At 43.2% G+C, this 19,428-nt stretch overlaps 1 protein-coding gene and 2 long non-coding RNA genes across 4 annotated transcripts; 2 read left to right on the top strand and 1 right to left on the bottom strand.

Moving 5' to 3' along the window:
• Positions 1-741: 741 nt before the first annotated feature.
• LOC308583245 lies at positions 742-5,808 on the top strand. The gene is made up of 3 exons (XR_014006141.1): positions 742-858; positions 2,690-2,877; positions 5,579-5,808. It is a non-coding gene; the product is annotated as an uncharacterized lncRNA (long non-coding RNA).
• A 620-nt stretch (positions 5,809-6,428) lies between these two features.
• Positions 6,429-12,719, top strand: LOC308580408 (uncharacterized protein). Of its 2 annotated transcripts, none has more exons than XM_081181967.1 (5): positions 6,429-6,713; positions 8,938-9,058; positions 10,417-10,582; positions 11,755-11,948; positions 12,460-12,719. In XM_081181967.1, exons 3-5 carry the CDS (start codon positions 10,531-10,533, stop codon positions 12,493-12,495), a joined length of 282 nt encoding a protein of 93 aa, XP_081038093.1. In that variant the 5' UTR covers positions 6,429-6,713; positions 8,938-9,058; positions 10,417-10,530; the 3' UTR covers positions 12,496-12,719. The 2 variants fall into 2 exon arrangements, with proteins under 2 accessions (XP_081038093.1, XP_081038092.1); XM_081181966.1 differs by having other exon boundaries at positions 6,429-6,903.
• A 2,698-nt stretch (positions 12,720-15,417) lies between these two features.
• On the bottom strand, positions 15,418-19,131 carry LOC308597640. The gene is made up of 3 exons (XR_014013092.1): positions 18,992-19,131; positions 17,985-18,169; positions 15,418-15,668 (listed from the first exon to the last, which is right to left on the bottom strand). It is a non-coding gene; the product is annotated as an uncharacterized lncRNA (long non-coding RNA).
• Positions 19,132-19,428: the final 297 nt, after the last annotated feature.

Genomic DNA, 19,428 nt, shown 5'->3' with positions numbered 1-19,428 from the left:
GAAAAGTGGGACATTCTGGGATCAAATCAGAAACTGCATCAGTTTCTCTAAATCAGGGACGTCCCTGGAATGTAGGGACACTTGGAGGGTCTGTATACAGTGTGCATATAGTCCTACAAGGAGCTGACCTGGGCTAGGCCCCTGCAGTTCAAAGAAGTGGTCAAAAACCTGCTTCTCTCTTGCAAGGAAGTCCCTTATAGGGCACATCACAGCAGCCCATACTCTGGCCACTAATTTTGCAATATGTGAAGCCACTCTCCATCTCCTTCAGATCTGATTCTAGGACTGAAATGTTCCAAGAGACACTAATCAGTAAGAGAATTCCTCTCTCGTCTATATTTTCTCTCCCACAGAAGATAGTTTTTAATGTAAAATGCTCAGAGAACTTTGGTTATTGGGCAGTATAGAAACATAGCTGTCAACTTTTCCCTTTTCTTGTGAGGAATCCTATTCGGAATAAGGGAATTTCCCTTTAAAAAAGGGGAACATTGACAGCTATGTATAGAAATGTGCAAGGATGGCTGCAATGCCAACTCCACTTACCTGGGACTTGGGAGTAAGCACCACTGAATTCAGTAGGACTTACTTATGAGAGAACATGGTTAGGTTGCCCCATCAGTAAATATATTAAGTAAGTAAATACCAGGAGAAATGTAAATAAGGTCATGTGTGCTCCTGTGTCATGTTGTGGGCGGAGTGGTTCTTGCTACCTCCTCTGTGTGTATAAATAAACACACACCCCAAACAGTTTTGCTGCGTATTGGAACCCATACTGGGATTTCTTCTCCACCATGAAGCTGACACTTGTCCTTCTGCTCCTTGCTCTGGCATGCTGCTCCTTGGATGCGCATCACCATGGTAAGCATCACTCCTCTGGTAACTATCACTATGATGGCTCTTTGCCTTAAGAAACAAAAATAATCCAGTCTAATGTCTTCAGATATGGCATCTACAAATGAGATGCAGGAGAACTTTAGCAAAATCATGAATGCCCGTACCTGACACTTCAGGCATACTCTCCTGAGGTAGCTGCAGTGGCAACCAGGGGCCCACGATAAAAGATGGTCTTTGGGGACCCTCGACCGATGCAACCCCCTCCCCTAATGCTGTCTGCAGTGAACATAGTATATTTGGGTAAATGAAATATCAGCACAATACCAGGGATGCGGGTGGTGCTGTCTTCTAAACCACAGAGCCTAGGGCTTGCCGATCAGAAGGTCGGCGGTTCAAATCCCCGCAACGGGGTGAGCTCCTGTCGCTCGGTCCCTGCTCCTGCCAACCCAGCAGTTCGAAAGCATGTCAAAGTGCAAGTAGATAAATAGGTACCACTCCGGCGGGAAGATAAACGGCATTTCCGTGCGCTGTTCTGGTTCGCCAGAAGCGGCTTAGTCATGCTGGCCACATGACCCGGAAGCTGTCTGCGGACAAACATCTTCTCCCTCGGCCAGTAAAGCGAGATGAGCATTGCAACTCCAGAGTCATTTGCAACTGGACTTAATGGTCAGGGGTCCCTTTACCTTTACCTATTTGCATTGTAAACTTTAAAATGTAGTATTTAATGCTGGTCATTAAATTAATAAAATTAAATAAATAATAACCATGAATATTGACTCACTAGCCTAGTGATGTTCATGGGTATCCATGAATGTATCTATCTAGCCTACTTTAATAGAGCTCAGAAGCAGTTCCTTCCAATCTAGGAAATTACGAATCATCAGAATAGCTGTACATTTTTACAGTCATTAAAATTAAGAGCAGAAATGATAACCTATTCTTTTAATTCAAGCAAAACATCATTTTTTGCAAGAATTAACAAGACATCTGATTCTTAAACAAGTAGCCAAGTTAGAGGACTTGCTTCTAGTTTGGTGAAAGAAATTTCTCAAAAGAGATTTGCCTAGCTAGCTTACTTTCTTCTGAGAGCATAAGATAGGGGTCAAGCCTATCTTGCCCCTTGGTAAATCTTGGGTGCTCCTTTGCCAGAGGGGGCGAGGGAAGGATAAGGAAGCCCTGTCCATAAGTCAGATCCAGCCCACAGCTGAATTTCATATGGAGGCCACTCAGTCTTCTCCCCAAGAAAGACCTGGGTGGACATGAGCATTGGGTGCCACTGCCTGAAAGCACATGCTCACTTCCATCCTGCCTTCTCTATTCATCTGGTAGGTGCAGAGGCTGAGAAAACCAGCATGCCTCTCCACTGTTCCCAGGTGGGCTGGAGGGAGATGATGGAAACACTTCCTCCTGTCTCTCATTTCACAGATTTGCACCTGCCTGCCTGTCCATTAATGTAGGAGTGTCCACATTACACTCTCTCCATTTCAGGGTTGTCCCACATCTTTCCTCCTTTTAATGTGGGGTTTTTTTTTTCCAATCCTTGGAAAGCCCAAAGAGGCCAGGATTGAAAAACCTTGCAATAATGAAGAAACAGGAAAGTGCAAATCTATGCTTTGCTCCAGTGTGGACAAGCTCATAGCATCTGCTGGTGTAAGTGCCTCTGTCTCACAGTCTTCTTCTCTGGCATCCCAGCTGGATCCTGGGCAGGGCAGACTGAAGTGGGCTATCATGGTTGCAGCCAGTTATCACTTAGTTTTTATTTACTTTTTTAAGATGATACTAAAGAAGAGTATGTGTGTGTAGATTTAAAGTGTTTTTAACAGCCTGTTTGGGTTTTCATTTTCCTTCTTCCTAGATTCCCACAAAACATGCAAACCTATGGAGAAATTTTTAGGTGCAAAGTTTTCCGGAACAGATTCTGATTATATGGAAGAACTTGAACGTTATTCTGACAATGAAGATGGCATCCAAGCTGCAATGGAAGTAAAAGATCTTATTGAAACATTTTCGGATGAGAAACGTTCGGAATACTTGAAACTTCTGGTAATTTTAAGCATTGTCCTTTTTCTTGCTGGCTTTTTGTGTTGCTAACTCATAACAAGAGACAGGGGGAGGAATACAGTGGCGTAGCGTGGGGGGTGCCAAGGGTGCCGACCGCACCGGGCGCAACATCTGGGGGGGCGCGAGTCCAGAGGGAAGGGACAAGTTCCTTCCTCCGCCGGGCTCCCCGCCGCCACCGCCAGCCTTGCGCCCTAGCGCGCGCGCCCCCCGCCGTTGCTGTGGCTGCGCTCCGCTCACTGCTCGCAGGAGGAGCAGCCGCTGCAGCAGCGCCGACGCCGCCACCGACGCCTGGCCGGGCACGGGCAGCCTCCGCACCCTGCCGCCGCTGCCATCCCCTCAGCCCAGCCACAGGCGGCGGCTGCTTCTGCCTCCATCCTCCTCTGGGCAAGCAGCGTTGTTTGCGCGGCAGCGCCAGCGGCAACTCGCAGGTTAGGGGTTGGGGGGGCGCAAATTACTTGCCTTGCCCCGGGTTAGGGGGCGCAAATTACTTGCGTTGCCCCGGGTGCTGACAACTCACGCTACGCCGCTGGAGGAATATGATATTGTGATTGCCAAACAGAATGATCTCCTCTCTCCTCCTGCTGCATGCTGTTCTGGGGGTTCTCCTGGCGCCCCAGAAGGGATTGGGGGGTAGAAGGGGAGTCATATTGCACTAGTGGGAGCCTGTGAACTGACTTCTGCTAGCACACTGGGTTAATTGAATCCAACCCAGGATGTATATGTTCCCCCCATCTAATTTTTTAATTTCATTTTTATTGATGAATTTATAAGAGTACAAAATACAGAACTGAAAAATAAAAGAAAAAGTGAAAGAAAAGGAAGGGGGGAAGGGGGGAGAGATACATTACATCAATCCATAATTCCATTTCATCGACTTCCCATCCATCTTTCCATGGTTCCCTAAAGTTTCCCTTTCCTGCTGCATATTCTATTTTTTCTAACTATTTAAACATTCAAATACTTCCCGGTATAAACTATAACTGCTGAGCTTACTCCAAAGTTCTAACATTTTTACAATGGTTTTTTAGGTAGTCTACAAATGGCTTCTGTCCAAGGAATGTATATGTTCTCACCTATCCCACAAATTACAGTCTTTTGGTTTTAAGAGAGTGTTTTACCCTGCAGATTGAAAGTCATATGACAAAATCTGATGCTCTAAAATGGTTTTAAATACGTTGCCTGACCCCAGCACTCTCCACATACTAATTTACATCCACAGCACATGTATCTGTATTCACTTTTCATCCCAGATAAATGTTTCCGTGCCCAGGCAGAGACCCCCGACCCCAAGAGCCATGAATGACTCATGAATGACTCATGACAACGTGTTATGGGATTAAATTGGCCACAACTTTATTTAAACTTTCAGATGTAGGAAGACCTTAGCTTAGGCATTGGGCATGTATCCCTCCCAGTCCCCAGCTGGGGATCTGGGGCACATCCGGGTAATCAGGTCTGTCTGGGAAGTGGGTTGGCTCTGGAAGACATTTTTTTACGCAGTGTCCACCGCCATTCCACTGCAACACTGGCAAGTGCACTCACAACTTTTCAGCTTATGGCCCTTTAACAGGGAACCCTGGGATCGCCGCCGCAGGGGGAGAGCATCACCACTTCAAGCCCTCCCCCCACATAGGGAAGATAGACTAAAGGATTCCACCGAAGGCCTAAAACCACCAAAGTTGTGACATCTGCTACAGGGAAGGCGAAACTTGCCAATGCAGGGAAATTCCTTCCCGGCCCCTTAACAGCAACTATCCTAAGACCATAGCAGCGCCTGAATACCTGTAAAAGAAGTTAACCTGTAATAAAAGAGCATTAAACAAAGGGAGGGTGGGGAGGGTGAAGCTCTGGAGCCAACTGTGTGCTGTCAGATAGGCTCCACCCCTTTTAACTACACAAAGAGCTCCGCCTCCCCCCCCCGATAGGTTTATTAGAACTGAGGTTTGGTGGGAACCTCAAAGGGCTGTGACGTGGGGAGGTGGACCAGGAACTTCTGCCATTGTCTCAGGGATCAGGGTACCTCGTGCGGCCACGCAAAGGGCGCCCTCCGGTTGATGGGAGAGCGGTCATTACGCAGGTTGCCTATGCCATACATGCGAACCGAGGTACAGAAAGGAGGCAAATATACCACCCCATGAGGCAACCTCCTACTGTTTGAGAAGCAGGCTGATGCTTAAATCCAAGACACAAATACTTTTTCTTCCAACACCCTTGAGTTGGCTCAACTAGAACTCCCTCAAGCCCTGTCTACCTTACCCCTTCCTTCCCTTCCTCCTCATTCATAAGGATCCCTGAAGCCTCATGGCCAATAGCTGTGCCTCTCCCAGCTTTACTTTACCTTTCTAATCTCCCAGACATTCTTCACCAGCAGGCCCTGCTGACAAGGAGAAAGGCAGTGGTACGGCCCTTGGTGGTCCTTCAGATTAACCCTACTACTGTTTCAGCCCTCTTTTCTTTCTTTCTTTCTTTCTTTCTTTCTTTCTTTCTTTCTTTCTTTCTTTCTCTCTTTCTCTCTTTCTCTCTTTCTCTCTTTCCCTTCTGTATAATAAAAAATACCTAAGTGTTGAACAAGAGTATATGAAAATATGTACATAAAGTTACTGGAGCTACATTGCACAGCTGTGATTTCTTTCTTCTTTGTCATTCAGCACTCTGTACTCACCCGGATTTCATTTCATTTCAGAAAAACTTAATGCACAAATGCAAAAAAGACTGGAAGAACTGATCTTTGGATGATGCTACGCTGATTCCACAAACTGACTACCAATTCCTGAAATATCATATGATTGATCCATTCTTCTATTTCACTTGTACTGCCCTTGTTCAAAGAAGCTCCCTGTGGGGCAATAATCATTATGCGACAGAAAACCTATTCTGCAATCAGTCATATTCAAATTGTTATTAAACTTACTGCCTTGCATTCCTTTGCTCAAGTTTCATTCCTGTAGGCTGTTAAATGTGTGCCATTTGCACTGATCTCTTGAGATTTGCTAGAGCCAGCCAGAGACTATGTTAGAGCAGAACAAGGAATATTCTGAACAGCGAGTTGCTGGCCCAGCCCTTCTCTACAACTTAGAGAGAGGGCCCTTGTGTTGCTAGTTTGAGAGACAGGCAGTTGGGCTTCCCTAACTTCCAAATCTTTTTTGTGGGGGTGGGGAGAGTGGCTAGTACTAGGGACAAAGTGCCATAATGGTCAGTCAGATACATGGATTCCAGAAAGTCATGGAAGCAGGTGGTAGAGTTCATGGGCCCCAACTCTGATCCCAGGAACAGGAATGCAGCTGATAGAATTGATATGCTCACCTGTGAATAAATGTCTACACACGCACACACACCCCACAAATGTGAGTTAAATGCACTCACACACTCATGATACTGACATGTGCTAGACAGTCAGGAGCTTATATTACAAGGTTAAGCTGGAGGAAACCATTCATTTGTCCACTTTTTCAATATAGACAAGACCTTTCTGCAGGCAATATGATTAGCCCAGGGATGATGAACAAAACATTTCAATAAGGAACAAAGACTGCCAAATGCACCATGTGACTCTAGTCAGTGGCCTCATCTGCACAATACAATTATAGCACTATCATAACACTTTAACCGTTCTGGCTTCTCCCAAAGAATTCTGGGAAATATACTTTATTAAGGTGCTGGGCACTCCTTCCTCCAAGCAGCCCCCCATCTCTAGACCTTCTTTCTTGCCAAACCACTGTAATTGGATATTGCAGGAAAATGGAGTCAGTTTAGTCCCACAAGGCTTGCACTCTTGTTTAAGAAGTCTTACTGCAGCATCTTGCACTTCTCTGAACCTGGTAGGACTCTTAACATAACGTAAGAATATAAGATGATCCTGCTGTATCCGACCAATGGCCCATCTAGTCCAGCTTGCTGTTCCCACAGGGGTCAACCAGGTGCCTATGGGAAGCCTGCAAGTTGGACAATAGAACTCTGCTCACCTGAAACTCCCAGCAACTGGGATTCAGATGTATGTTGGCTGCCAAGGTAGGACAAGGGTATCAATGCTAGTAGCCACTGATGGTCTCATCCCCCATGAATTTGTCTAATCCTTTTGGAAAGCCATTCAAGTTGGTGGCCATCACAGCCTCTTGAGGGATCAAGTTCCATAGTTTAACTATCTGCCCTGAATCTTCCAGCATTCTGCTTCATTGGATGCCCATGAGTTCTAATGTTATGAAAGAAGCAGAAAAACACTTTCTCCATGTCACGCATAATTTCTGTCACATCACCTTTTTTCTCTGAACTAAAAAGTCAAAAATTCTGCAGCATTTCCTCACAAAGAAATTACTCCACCTTCTTGATAGATTTGTCTAATGGTGTTTTAAATTCCTTTTCTAGGGATCTTCTGTTGTGGAGGTGGGGGGGTGATTAAGAAAATCAATCCTCCTGGCAATATCTGGGAATCACGCAGTTTAGGACATTCCACACCTTTCCTCAGCAGAGTTTCTTGTTCACTGAGAAAAATAAAGCTCGCGTATATGTAAACTCAGCTTTAATAATAAAGAAAACTGTAACAAGATAACATAATGAAAGAAACTAAATACGACGACATGAGGCAAGTTTGAGGCACGAAACAAGAAGAGACAGTTGGTCCCTCCTAACTGAAACTTAACAGAACACACTGAAGGGAGGGGCTGATTCTGGAGCAGAACACACAAGCCCCTCCCACCAGATACCTGGCACCCTACTATTCAAATTAGGCCCTAGTGTTTTTCTTACATCTTCAGCATGGGATTTGCCCTTTCCACAGCTGCTACACCCTGGGTCAAATATTCCTTCAGCTACTACCCCAAGGTCTCAGTCCTGATCAGTCACTGCCAGTTCAGACCCTATGAGTGTATATGTAAAATTAAGATTATTTTTCACCACAATATGCATCACTTTACACTTGTTTACCCCGAATTGCATTTCCCATTTACTGCCCATTCCCTTAATTTGGAGAGGGCTTTTTGGAGCCCTTTGCAAAATCTTTTCATGCTAATGACTCTGAAGAATCTATTATCTTCCACAAACTTGGCTACCTCACTGCTTACCCCTAACTCTAGATCACTTTCGAACAAGCCAAAGATCACAAGTCCCAATACCAATCCTTGTGGGATTCCACTTTCCACATGTCTCCATTTGGAGGACTGTCCATTGATTCCTGTTCTCTGTTTTCTTAACCAATATCTGACCCACAAGAAGACTTCTCCTCTTATTCCATGACTGCTAACCTTACTAAACTTTCATGAGGTACCCTTTTAAAGGTTTTTGAAAGCCCAGGTACACTACATCACTGGATCAGTTCTATCTATATGATTGTTGACACTCCAAAATAAATCTAATAGCTTCGTCAGAAAGCCATGCAGAAGCCATGCTGGCTCTGCTTCTTGATGATGTACAAACAGCCTGCCTATCTCTCATAAGAGTACATAAAAAAGGCAGTGCCTACCCCCAGAGAGGCGGAATACCCTCCAAGCAGCAGCATTGGGGTAAAGTGGCTGTATCCACCTCGTATATTACTGATCTAATCAGTTAGCATGACCAACAGCCAGGGGATAGGAATGTTGTATTCCAGAAACATCTGGAGAGCCATAAGTTCCTTATCCTTGACAAGATCTCCTGAAAAGGTTTTAAGGGTTGATCAATCCATTAATTCATCTGATAGTATGCTTGTGAGCACGCCTCTTCTACAGCACACGAAGGTGTGAAATTTGCCTCAGACACTCAATAACAAACACACAAAGTTGCCTTGCACAGGCTCAGATCATTTTCCATCTAGGCCACACAGACGTATTAGCGTAAGCACTAGATTGGCTCTGCACAGCCCTGACCTCACCACCACCTTCCCCTTCCAGTACATGGAAGTGATGCTACCTCTGTCAAATGTTGTTGTTGCAGCTCCACCCAACCAGGTGAGCTGCTCTTGATCTCTCGCAATAGTATACAGCACTTTTAAAATGGGTCAGATTTCTTCTCATGGTAAGTCTCGTGATTATTATTTTTTAAAATCTTTGGCCCTTTTCACTTTGTTTTTAGCTAAGGAATCTTTCTGCCCCTGTCAGACCTTTCGTCCACAGAAAGTTATAGTACATTCCTCCACACAAGGAAAAAATAACAAGGAAAGAAAAGGAGAAGGAAATCAGAAGAAACCTAGCTGGTTAGTAAAGATATTATTGTCTATACTGTCTGCTTATGAAATGAATGAATGAAGATGATCTGGAAAATTAGGGGGAGTGCATGAATTCAAAGCAGAATTCATAGCCTAGCCCAAAGACAATAGGTGGTATCCAATGAAGTAGTTCCATCAGTGGCAGAGCTTGGGGTCTCAAATTTCAGTGGAGCCCTGCGCAACTTCAAAATTCAGCACCCTCTGCCTTTTGTGCTCCATTCTAAATCATAGTTGTGGTGTCCCCAGTGTTGCCATTCCCCTAAATCCGTTCCATTAGGACATGAATAAGAGGAAACACACAGGCCTGGGCATAAATCAATACGCAAAGGAGAAATGTCAATATATACACATCCTTCAATTTAGGTAATCCCATAATGACCTAAAGAATTTAAAAGCAACATTCATATTAGCAATACTTGGCAAAGTCAAGATAGTTTGGACTGTTTATAAAACCTCAGGCTATATGGATCATTTGCATTTACCTTACCATGGAACAACTTGCCCTTTCCTTTTTGCCTCCATCAACCATTTGCTCTCTATAACCTTGAAAATCTTACAGCCACTGATCTTTTGTCCTGCAATTTCATTTGCATATAATTGAATGCACATTTGGAAGGTTACTGTATATTTATAAAGTGGTTGGGGTGCGGGAATCAAATCAAAGACACAGAATGAAAATCTGAGCGTATTTGTAATTGATTTAGCAGCTGCACACAGGGACTATTAAGTATAACACATGAGAGAGAGAGATTTTGTTTTGTTACGTTCTCGTCCCCAGAAACTCAGTGTGGCACTCGAGCCTCACAATACCCCTTTGAAGTACGCTATACCAAGAAAGAGTGATTTCCCAGGGCTACCCAGTGAGCTTCATATGGCAGCAGGGATTTGATGCATCGAAACTCAAGAGTACAGCCATAACTCTCTCTTGGCTCTCTTGTCTTCTTATATCCTACGTACATTCTGCATATAGGTCAGTAGGAAGCCACACCTGACCCTCCTTGTGCTGTAGGAATTGATCTTGGTCTCTTCATCTCGCCAACCTTAAGTTTAGTTCACCCCATTTCCACAGCATTTTTTTCTTCTTTTAAAAGCTGCCACAAAAATTCAGGTAGATGATATTCTGTATCAGTTTGCTGACAGACTGGCTCTTTCCCCCATCTTCAGTGCATACAAATAGTCAAAAATTTGATTTTGTCCCCTCAAGGAACTCTCTAATAGGGCACACCGCAGTAACCAACCCAGTGCATGCTGAATTTTAAATGCACGCAGCAGCTCTCCATCTCCTTTGGATTTGATCAGAAATGAGGAGGAGAACAATGTGAATAAGGGCATGTGTTGTGTTGTAGGCGGAGCAGCTCGTGGGCACATAGAGCTATATATATAGATGCCTGTGCTGCGCAGCTCAGGATCCCAGATAGTTTTGCTGTGTGCTGCAACCCATCTGAGAATTCTTCTCCATCATGAAGCTGACACTCATCCTGCTCATCGCCCTAGCATGCTACTGCTCTACAGGTAAGCATCACTACTGAGACTTCTGGCTCTTGGTTTCAATAGACTCAAGAAGCAAACATTTAGTAGTATGGCATAACATTTCCAGAGATGCCATTTGTAAATGAAATACAGTAGAATCTCAGTGAAATGAACTCCAAGAGCTGGACGTTTTAGGCAATGAAACGTCCTGGACCAGCTCCGCAGGGCCTCCACTCAAGTGCAGCACAATGCAAAGCAGGCTTTCTCAAAAGTAAGTCCTGTTGTGCCCAATGGGGCTTTCTCCCCAGTATGCTTTCTTTAAGATTGCACAGGCCACAATTAGGGATACTGGAGAATTCTGATGGAAATGGAAGCAGAAATCGCCACTGTTCACTTATTCGTTCCACATCTGGAATGAAAATCAGTCATTTGGATGCAATCGGTATTAGCTGTTGTCACTTTCAGTCTGGAAACGATACATGATTGATGAGTCATCCCCCCCCCCCCCCGCATTTGCCCCGCATTTGGCAACCAGATGCAAAAAATAAATAAATAATAAGGACAAGGTTCCTGTAGCTTTTAAAATTTCAGCAGGTATAGTTTGGCATGGGAGGTGCATCTGCAGAAATCTCCTCTTTTACACAGCTGTTAAAAGGTGCAAGAGCCCTGTCCCTTTTTTTGAACCTGGGCACCCTAAAAATCACTAAAGATGATAGTCAGTGAGTTTAAGTGGGCTACAACAGGACTCAGTTTGATCTAGTGACATGTGAATTTTATGGTAAGTTAAGATGTCATATTTATGGCCTCCAATTTAGAAATTACTCGGCTGTGAAAAGGCCAGTTTTGGTTAGTGCTACACAGAGGAAGTATCGTATCCCCCCCCCCCCCGCATCTACAGAGCCCAGGAAACATAGCACCCTCTGGTCAGGGCTGTGTGTCCCTGACATACAAACATGGTAAGGAAACAACATTCAAACCATCCTCATGTGGTGTCAGCACAAGAAAGTGCTTTTTCCGTGGAGATTTCTTGCAGAGAAATGGGCATCCAAGCTGGAGCTGAGCTGGGCCCTCTCAGCTGAATCATATTATTTCCATCCAGCTATCAGGTGATTATTTCTTTTTTTTCTAAGATGACAATAAAGAGTTTAAATAAAACATGTATAAAGTATTCTAAATTCAGTTTTTGTTTTTGTTTTGTTTCCTCCTCCCCCCAGTTTATTCTGAGCTATGTCCTTCTGTCCAGAATTCAGTGACTGCATTCCTTTCTGGAACAGCGGATGACTTAAAAGAGGAGCTTAAAAAACACGTATCTCGTTCAAAGTATGGGATAAACAATGCACAGAAGGTGCAAAGTTGTACCCAGGATGAATTTACAGAAAAGGAAAAAGAGGGGTTATATGATCTTGTGGTAATTATCTATTTTGCCATTTTTTCCTTGCATGTTTTTGGGGTATTTATTATACCTTGTCTTTCATCCCATCAAACTGTATTTGCAGTCTGCTATTTAAAAACATTATTTTAGCATGCATATCAAAGGCCACAAGTTAATATCTGATGATCTAAAAAGGATCTAAATTCTTTGTCCTGCCATCTATTATTACCAGAGCCTTCTCCATATGTCAGAGACTAATTCAGGTCATACAGTAATATCTCTAGTTTAATATGCATGCAGCAGGCCTGTGTCATCGTAAGGAAGACCCATCTTTTCCAACCCTAAACCTGCCCAATTGTTCTGATGGTTGAGCCAAGTGAATTAAGGCAAAGTTGCCTTTTATTGACTTTCAGTCATTTTCACCATGGCATGATCTTCTACTGTTCAGGAAGCAGGCTGTTGAGTAATGCTTGCCAAGAACCAGCTAGTCCCAACCTTCCTCATTTCCTTTATCGCCTGTACTTACATTTGTTTCATTTCATTTCAGAAAAAGATGGTTGACAAATGCAGCAGCGACAAGTAATTCTGATCTATGGAAGAAGTCAATCAAATTCCACATGCTGACTACTGATATTGGTTGCTGGAAAATATTGATCCATTCTTCTATTTCTTTGATCCTGTCATTGACGTCGGAGCTCCTGCCTCCCTTTGAAGCAATAATCATATGCTGCAGAAAAGCTAGAGAAATCTCCTGCCATGTTCTTCAATCATTCCTACTTGAATCATTATTAAAACCCGTGATTTGCATTTCTGTGCTGAAGATTCATTTTTCAGTGTGTATGATAAATGTCACAGTTAATCCAGAGACTACTTGAAGGATCTAGAGAACAATTCTAGAAAGGGAATTTAATTTTTGTTGATATTTATTTATAAAAATATTTATATACCGCCAACTCAAAGCAGGGTAGAACAAAAGATAAAATGAAATGAAATTGTTTATTGTCACTTGTACAACTTGTATACAGTGAGATTACATGAGCACCCCCCACTCAGCTCTCTTAGTCTTAATTCCCCTCGTTTACTAACGCACACCCACCAAACCCAAAAGTCAGTTGCCCTGTTGTTATCTTTTCATTCAGCAGCCTAACAGCCCACGGATAGAAGCTGTTCTTTATCCTGTTGGTGCGACTAATCATGCTTCTATATCTTCTGCCTGATATTCTTGCTGATATTAAGGTGCAAGTGGTTCCCTAGGCACCATGTAGATATTTTTTGGACCTCCCCTCTATACGCCGATTCGTCTCCACCTCTTATTAAACCCATTATGGTGGTGTCATCTGCAAACTTAATAATTGCAGTAGATGGGTCAGATGATAAAAGGACACTAAAGGATTGTTGGGGTCCGCTAATCGGGCCCAAGCTGCCTTGGTCACTGAAAGGCCAATAAATGCCATAGACAGAGTCCCATAATTACTCGTTTATTCAGCTGAGTAAAACAGAGCGGGTGAGCCACACTCACCAGTGTGGTGGTGAAGCCATGCCTAAATAGCCTTTGTTCAGACTTTTTATAGGCATCCCCCCTGCCTTTCCCCTTTTGAGGTTCCTAGCGCTGATCAAAACAGGACACCCTGCCTGGAGACCTTGAAGGGAAAAGCTTCCTGGCAGAGGGAAGTTTTCTGGAAAATTGCCTAGCAATGTTATCTGGTCTTCACATATTTGTGGCTCACCCTCCGAAATTATAAAGCAGGCAGTTTCTTTACAGAAGCAAAATGGCATCAGTTAGTCTAACCAAAAAACAGACAAGAACAGGCCTCTGTGGCTTTTCCTAAGACCTCACAGGATAAAATACAATAAAAACAATAAATGGCAAAGGACTAGCATTGCTGTATCAAAGGATTCTGTCTGAATGTGGTGCACAACTCTAATACAGTTAATAACAATATTCAGACTTATGCATCCTGCAAATGAGCTGCTTATCAAGCATTCATTCTGGTTTGCTTACATAAGCAACAGCACCCTCTACAGCGCAGCTCATGGTTGGCACAGAAAGTGGGAGCATAGCAAACAACCTAGTTCAGCCCACTCTGTGGAATGCAAAGATGAAGCATGTTTGGGGGGGGGGGGAGATGCACACTCTCCCACCATCACCCTGCCTTCTCACCATCCAAAGACACATTCAGTCAGTAAAAAAACAAAAACCTCAAGGAGGCTGCAAAGCAAAACTGGAGGTGGGTGATCTGAGCACCGACAGGGAGGCTTGGATGGCTGTATCTGGTCCCCAGAGCCCAATATTCCCTATCTATGCACCCTTAACAAAATACAGTTCCCAGGGAGCTGCTATTTTCTGCTTCACCTCAAGCAGCAAATTGTCTTGGAGGGCACATCTGGAGGGCACCATGCTGGCGACTCCTGATCGATTGGATTTGCTGGGTTTAATTGTTTTAGTTGTTGTGTTCTATGCTGAAGTTAGTTATTTTTTTATTGGGCTTCTTTACTTTCTGATTTATTTTAAGGTTTTTAATAATAGTATAAATGCAGTGTAAAAATGCAGGCTAAACCAGCTTCCTGGCCAGGAATCACCTGGGGAACCATGTGGCTCTGAGAAGTGGATAGAGACAGGAGAATTGGCAGGTTTTAAAAACTGGGCTTGGAATGCCTGAGGCAGAAGGGGAGGTGCTGCGTTTTCCAGGGACATGGGGGGGGGGTGAGAAAGGAGGGGTCAGAACTTCATGTAGGAGCTGAAAGGCAGAACTGCCTTGGCTGCATCCCAGAGGCTGAGGAAGATGGCTGGCTGCTCTGGACTCAAGATGGCTGAAGCTGTGAGAGAAGCAAGGAGAGAAACTCTGGAGATGTAATGCTGTGTACTCCTCCATCCTAGGCTCAGGTTGTAAATAGGTGTCATTAAACCATATTTCTTAAAGACACTTGCCGTCTCTGTGCCTTGATCTGCCCAGTGCAAACACAGCCCTGGGTAAGTGCCTGGAACCCTGGAATCTGTGAAGACTAGGGTAGTGTGTAACAGTATTTTATATCAAAATAAGGTGGCTAAGTTCCATTAGCAATAGTGTCTGTTTTTACCGGAAACCCGAGGACACCTCTGACTCTGTACTATAGCATATCACAAATTATAATCTCCACGTGTTTCTAATTACTCCTACATTTTACAACACATGAAGTGAAGCTGTTTCACATATTGCAAAACCAGGTGGTAAGTGAATTTATCTTGCCCCTGAAATTAGGGAAGTCCAGCAACTATTCTGTTCTATTTTGACTTCTTTGTGTTGGGTTAGTTAGTATAACCCCTTGCATTGGGCCAATGATCTGCAGAATTATTTCAGATTGAAGATGAAACTTTTACAAATATCACCAGCCATGTAGTGTGGCATATTACAAACACCCAAGTGACTGCTACGAAGTCAGCTTTGCAACCAAAATGTTTGTGCCCTTCCCAGCAGATCAGCTGGTGAGCAAAGAGCACTTGCCATCAAGAATACACAAAGCAGAGTTTGAATGCAAGGCAATGAGTTTAATGAAACAGGGAGTCTGAGTGATTTAGAAATATTATAGGAGGTTTCTTCAAGTTTTGTAGATCATGATGGATGCACTCTAAAGGAAAGATGGGGCTTCTTGATCAGCGAGAAGGAAGTGATGCGACTTGCAATTGGCTTTGTCTGGCTGTTGACCTGTAGCGTTGCTGTAGATTTCTTTTGAAAACTGAAGCTACTGGATTGAGTCGCAGTTCTTCATCACTTTCCTCTGAAATTGAAAGAACAGATGAAAGGTCAGCATAAAGTGCCAGTGTCATCCCAACCTAACAATATGGGCTATATATTGTCTGGAAAGATGATTAAGTTTTTACATCCTTACTATACTGGTGCTAGCCTTGATCTGAGTGGTATAGTGGCAGATGAAGGTGATGGACTACATGGAATTGGCAGAAATGACTGGCAGAATCCGAGACCAGGGAGAAGAGTTGGTGAAAGAAGATTGGAAGAAATTTAAAGATTATCTACAGAAATATTGTAAAATTAATGAATGTTAGAATGATGTTAGAATGAAGTTAAGTGGTTTAAGCAGTAATGCTATAAAGGTGTATGTAAAAATGGATTGATAACAGGTGAAAATTTAAAGTTATATTATATTAAGTTAAAGGAATAGGAGAAAATAAAGAGGGAAAGAAATTGCTGAATTAACTAATTGAAGTGGAACACAAAAAAGGGAGGTATGAGGAGGTCAGGGAAACAAGGATATGAATGTAAGGCATGGAAAGATTGATTCATTTTTTTCTTTTTTCTTTCCCTTTTTAAGTGTTTGTAGTTTTTTATTCTGTATTTTGTATTTTATATTTTTCTTGTATTTTTACTTTTGTCTTTTATTTTTGTATTTCTTGTTTTTATGTAATTCTTTTCTCTGAAATTTTAATAAATATCATTTTTTAAAAAATGATCTGAGTGTTATAGGAGCACCGTGCCTCTTCTTTATATACTAGAAACCAGAATACTACTCACACTGATACCCACCTGTTACTTTTCAATGGAATTCTGTTTGTGCAGCAGGGCTTCCCCTCCCCCTCCCAGCCCACTCTCAAAATCTCTTCTGAAGGATCCTCCAATCCTCTGGAGAAGATTTTCACGTGCGTGGTGGACTACAGGGGACAGGAGGGAAGGGGGAAGTTTTGCTGCACAAGTGGAAGTCTTCTGGACGGGCTGAACAGCAGCTTAGATATGACCCAAAGACTCGTGGGTATTCACTGGCATTTTACCAAACAAGGGAGTCAATAGGCTGGTCAGTTGGGAAAGAGGACGGGACTCCTGTACCTTTAACAGTTGTGTAGTAGAATTTCTGCAGGTGTAGCAAGTGACAACTGCTGGAATTCCTTCATCTAAACAATTATTACAGGAGCAGGAGCCACTCCCCTGTTTTTCACCTGGTGGCCACTCTAGTTACACCTCATGAGCACACTTTGTCCATTGACTTAGACGGAGGTAGAACCTTCAGTCATAATTAATTCAATATTGGTATCTTTGTTTAGCTCAGTGGTTATCAAACTTTTGGGTCACACACCCACCCAGGTCCCATGAACTCATTCCCAGCATCCCCTACCCTATAAAAAGCATAATTCAGAATAGTTGTTCACACAGCCCACTAAGGAAGATAAGAATGCAATAAAATTCAAAACAGTGACAATTAATTGCACAATTATTCAAAACAGACCGCTCCCTGCTGAAAGGCCCATTTTCACCTGGCCTAGGGGGTGGGGCCCACACTCACCCTGAACACCCTGGGACACTGCTGGAACAACTCTTGGGTTGGGGCAACTGGCTAAAATGTTTAAAATGGTTCTAATTTTGGTTGCTCTGCTTCATTTTTGTTGGTTAAATGTTTAGTTGTTTTTTAATGTTTGATATTTTGTTGTGTTTTATATGTTGTAAGCCACCCAGAGTATCCTACAGCCAGATGAGTAGGATATAAATTAAAAATATTATTGTTGTTGTTATTGTTGTTATTATTATTATTATTACTGAAATCCAGTTAAAACTATTTAGTTGAATTAATTCAACAGTGGAACCTCTGGCTTAACAAGTTATCTCATAGATACACAATTATGTTGTACAAGTAGTCCACCACCTGAAATATGAAGGTAGAAATGTGATTTTAAAAGTTAAAGGATTGCTTGCATGCGTGCAAAGGCGTACCTAGGCTCCCTTGCACCCTTGGCAAGGAGCTATATCGGTAACTCCCCATCCCCACCACCAAATCCCTTCCACCTTTGGCAAGGAGATGCATCAGCACCTCTGAAGCCAGGAGAGAAAATGAACCACGAACTCAAAAGATTTGCTTTTTGTTGCCTTTCACCCTCCACCACTGACTTCCTCCATGAACATCGAGGTTAGGGTGTGTCTGCTGTGCCTCCCTTCCTCCTCCTCCTCCTCCTCCATCTGTCTGTCTGCCTCCCTCCCCATCTCAGCTTCCCATGGTAGAGAGTGGGAACAAAACTATTTCTCCTTCTCCCCCACTCCCCACAAATGACTTAGCTTAATTTTCTAGATAGTTGTAGCAAAATATAATTACCACCACAGGAAGCAGAGTTGCTTTTTGCAAAAGGCTTAATTCGCCAACACATTCTTTCAATTTAAATACAGCATTCTTGGCATCACTGTCCTCTGTGTGCTTAGAAACTTCTTTCTCAACTTCATCATCTGATTTAAAAAGCACTGTTTTTACGAAAGACTTGACAGGCTCACAGATGGAGAAAGCTGCATTAAAGCAAAACAAACAAACAAAACAAAAACACTAAAGAGCTGGCGATTTAAGAAATAACTTTTCACATACATTTTATTTCAGATTTTTGGAGTTTTAAATGTATAATGACAATAGTAACTGGGAAGAGTGTATGGCTTGATTATTTTTATTTATTCCTTGTTAGATTTATATACCGTCCTTCAAAAGATCTCAGGGCAGTTCACAAGATAAAAACACTAGATAAAAGCACAAATAAATAGTTAACACAGAAACAACAAAACCTCCCACAAACACATTTAAAAGGCTGTAGAATATTATCAGGAACGGGGAATGAGAAGAGAGAAATATAAAAGAAAAAACCTTTCCCGCTTCTAGCTTCCTAATCAGCAAATTCTGCCTAAAAGGCAGAGGCTGAGTTGCAATATCTCAGTAGGAACACAGGCAGCTGCGTTACACCAAATCAAGCCACTAACTAACTTAGCACAGTCTACACTGACTGGCTGTAGCTCTGCAGAATTTCAGTCAAGGAGTCTTTGCCAGCCCTGCCTAGAGGGGCTGGAGACTGAAACTGAGACCTTCAGCGTGTAATGCAAATGTAGCAACGTCCAAAGATCAATTAGATATCAGTAGAGAATGGCGTCCATGATTGCCAGTCGGTTATGCTAAGCTCTGCGTCTCCCTGCCACCGTTTTGCGACTGGTTCTGTCCCTGCACCACCACTTTGTGACAGTAATTTTCAGCCATGTCAGGTGGGACTTGAGGGGTCGAAGGCTTGAGAAACCCTGTTCAACAGTGTTCTCAAGCAGAGAGTCGTACATGGCATTACGGATGCTTACCAGAGTTGCAGCTACATGCCAGGATGAGGAGCAGAAAGAGAAGGGTTGGCTTCATAGCAGCAAGGACCGCTTCCTAGAAATAGCTGAAATGCTTTGTGACTTCCTTTGGAACCTAAGGCGCACAGCCGAGAAAGAAGGAGATATATAAGAGGCTACAAGACTGACTCCTCCCTCAACAGAGCATGGCAGGTCACCAGACTTCCTTCGCGCTTGTCTTCCTTGCGCATTTCCTTAGCAAGAACGCACAGGCAAATATGCCCTCCAGCCAGTTTCAGATATGCAAGCCTCTGTTCAGTTCTCCGCAGCTATGGCACGTTGAAGAGTTTGAGGAAACCAAGCAGCCACAAGGGCTGCCATTTGCACTGGCAACAGCCATGGCCAGATGTAGTTGCACACAGCATAGAACAAGTTGGAATTTTCCTAAGCCCATTTTAACA

Source organism: Podarcis bocagei (genome assembly GCF_964188305.1).
Source record: "Podarcis bocagei genome assembly, chromosome: 1".
Classification (NCBI taxonomy): domain Eukaryota; kingdom Metazoa; phylum Chordata; class Lepidosauria; order Squamata; family Lacertidae; genus Podarcis; species Podarcis bocagei.
This window is presented reverse-complemented; position numbering and strand designations above follow the sequence as displayed.

Excerpts from the sequence above, each read along its gene's own strand:
- LOC308580408 (XM_081181967.1), top strand. The coding sequence starts at position 10,531 with ATGAAGCTGACACTCATCCTGCTCATCGCCCTAGCATGCTACTGCTCT. Across the intron at positions 10,583-11,754 it reads AGCATGCTACTGCTCTACAG|TTTATTCTGAGCTATGTCCT; the intron begins GTAAGCATCACT and ends TCCTCCCCCCAG. Across the intron at positions 11,949-12,459 it reads AGGGGTTATATGATCTTGTG|AAAAAGATGGTTGACAAATG; the intron begins GTAATTATCTAT and ends ATTTCATTTCAG.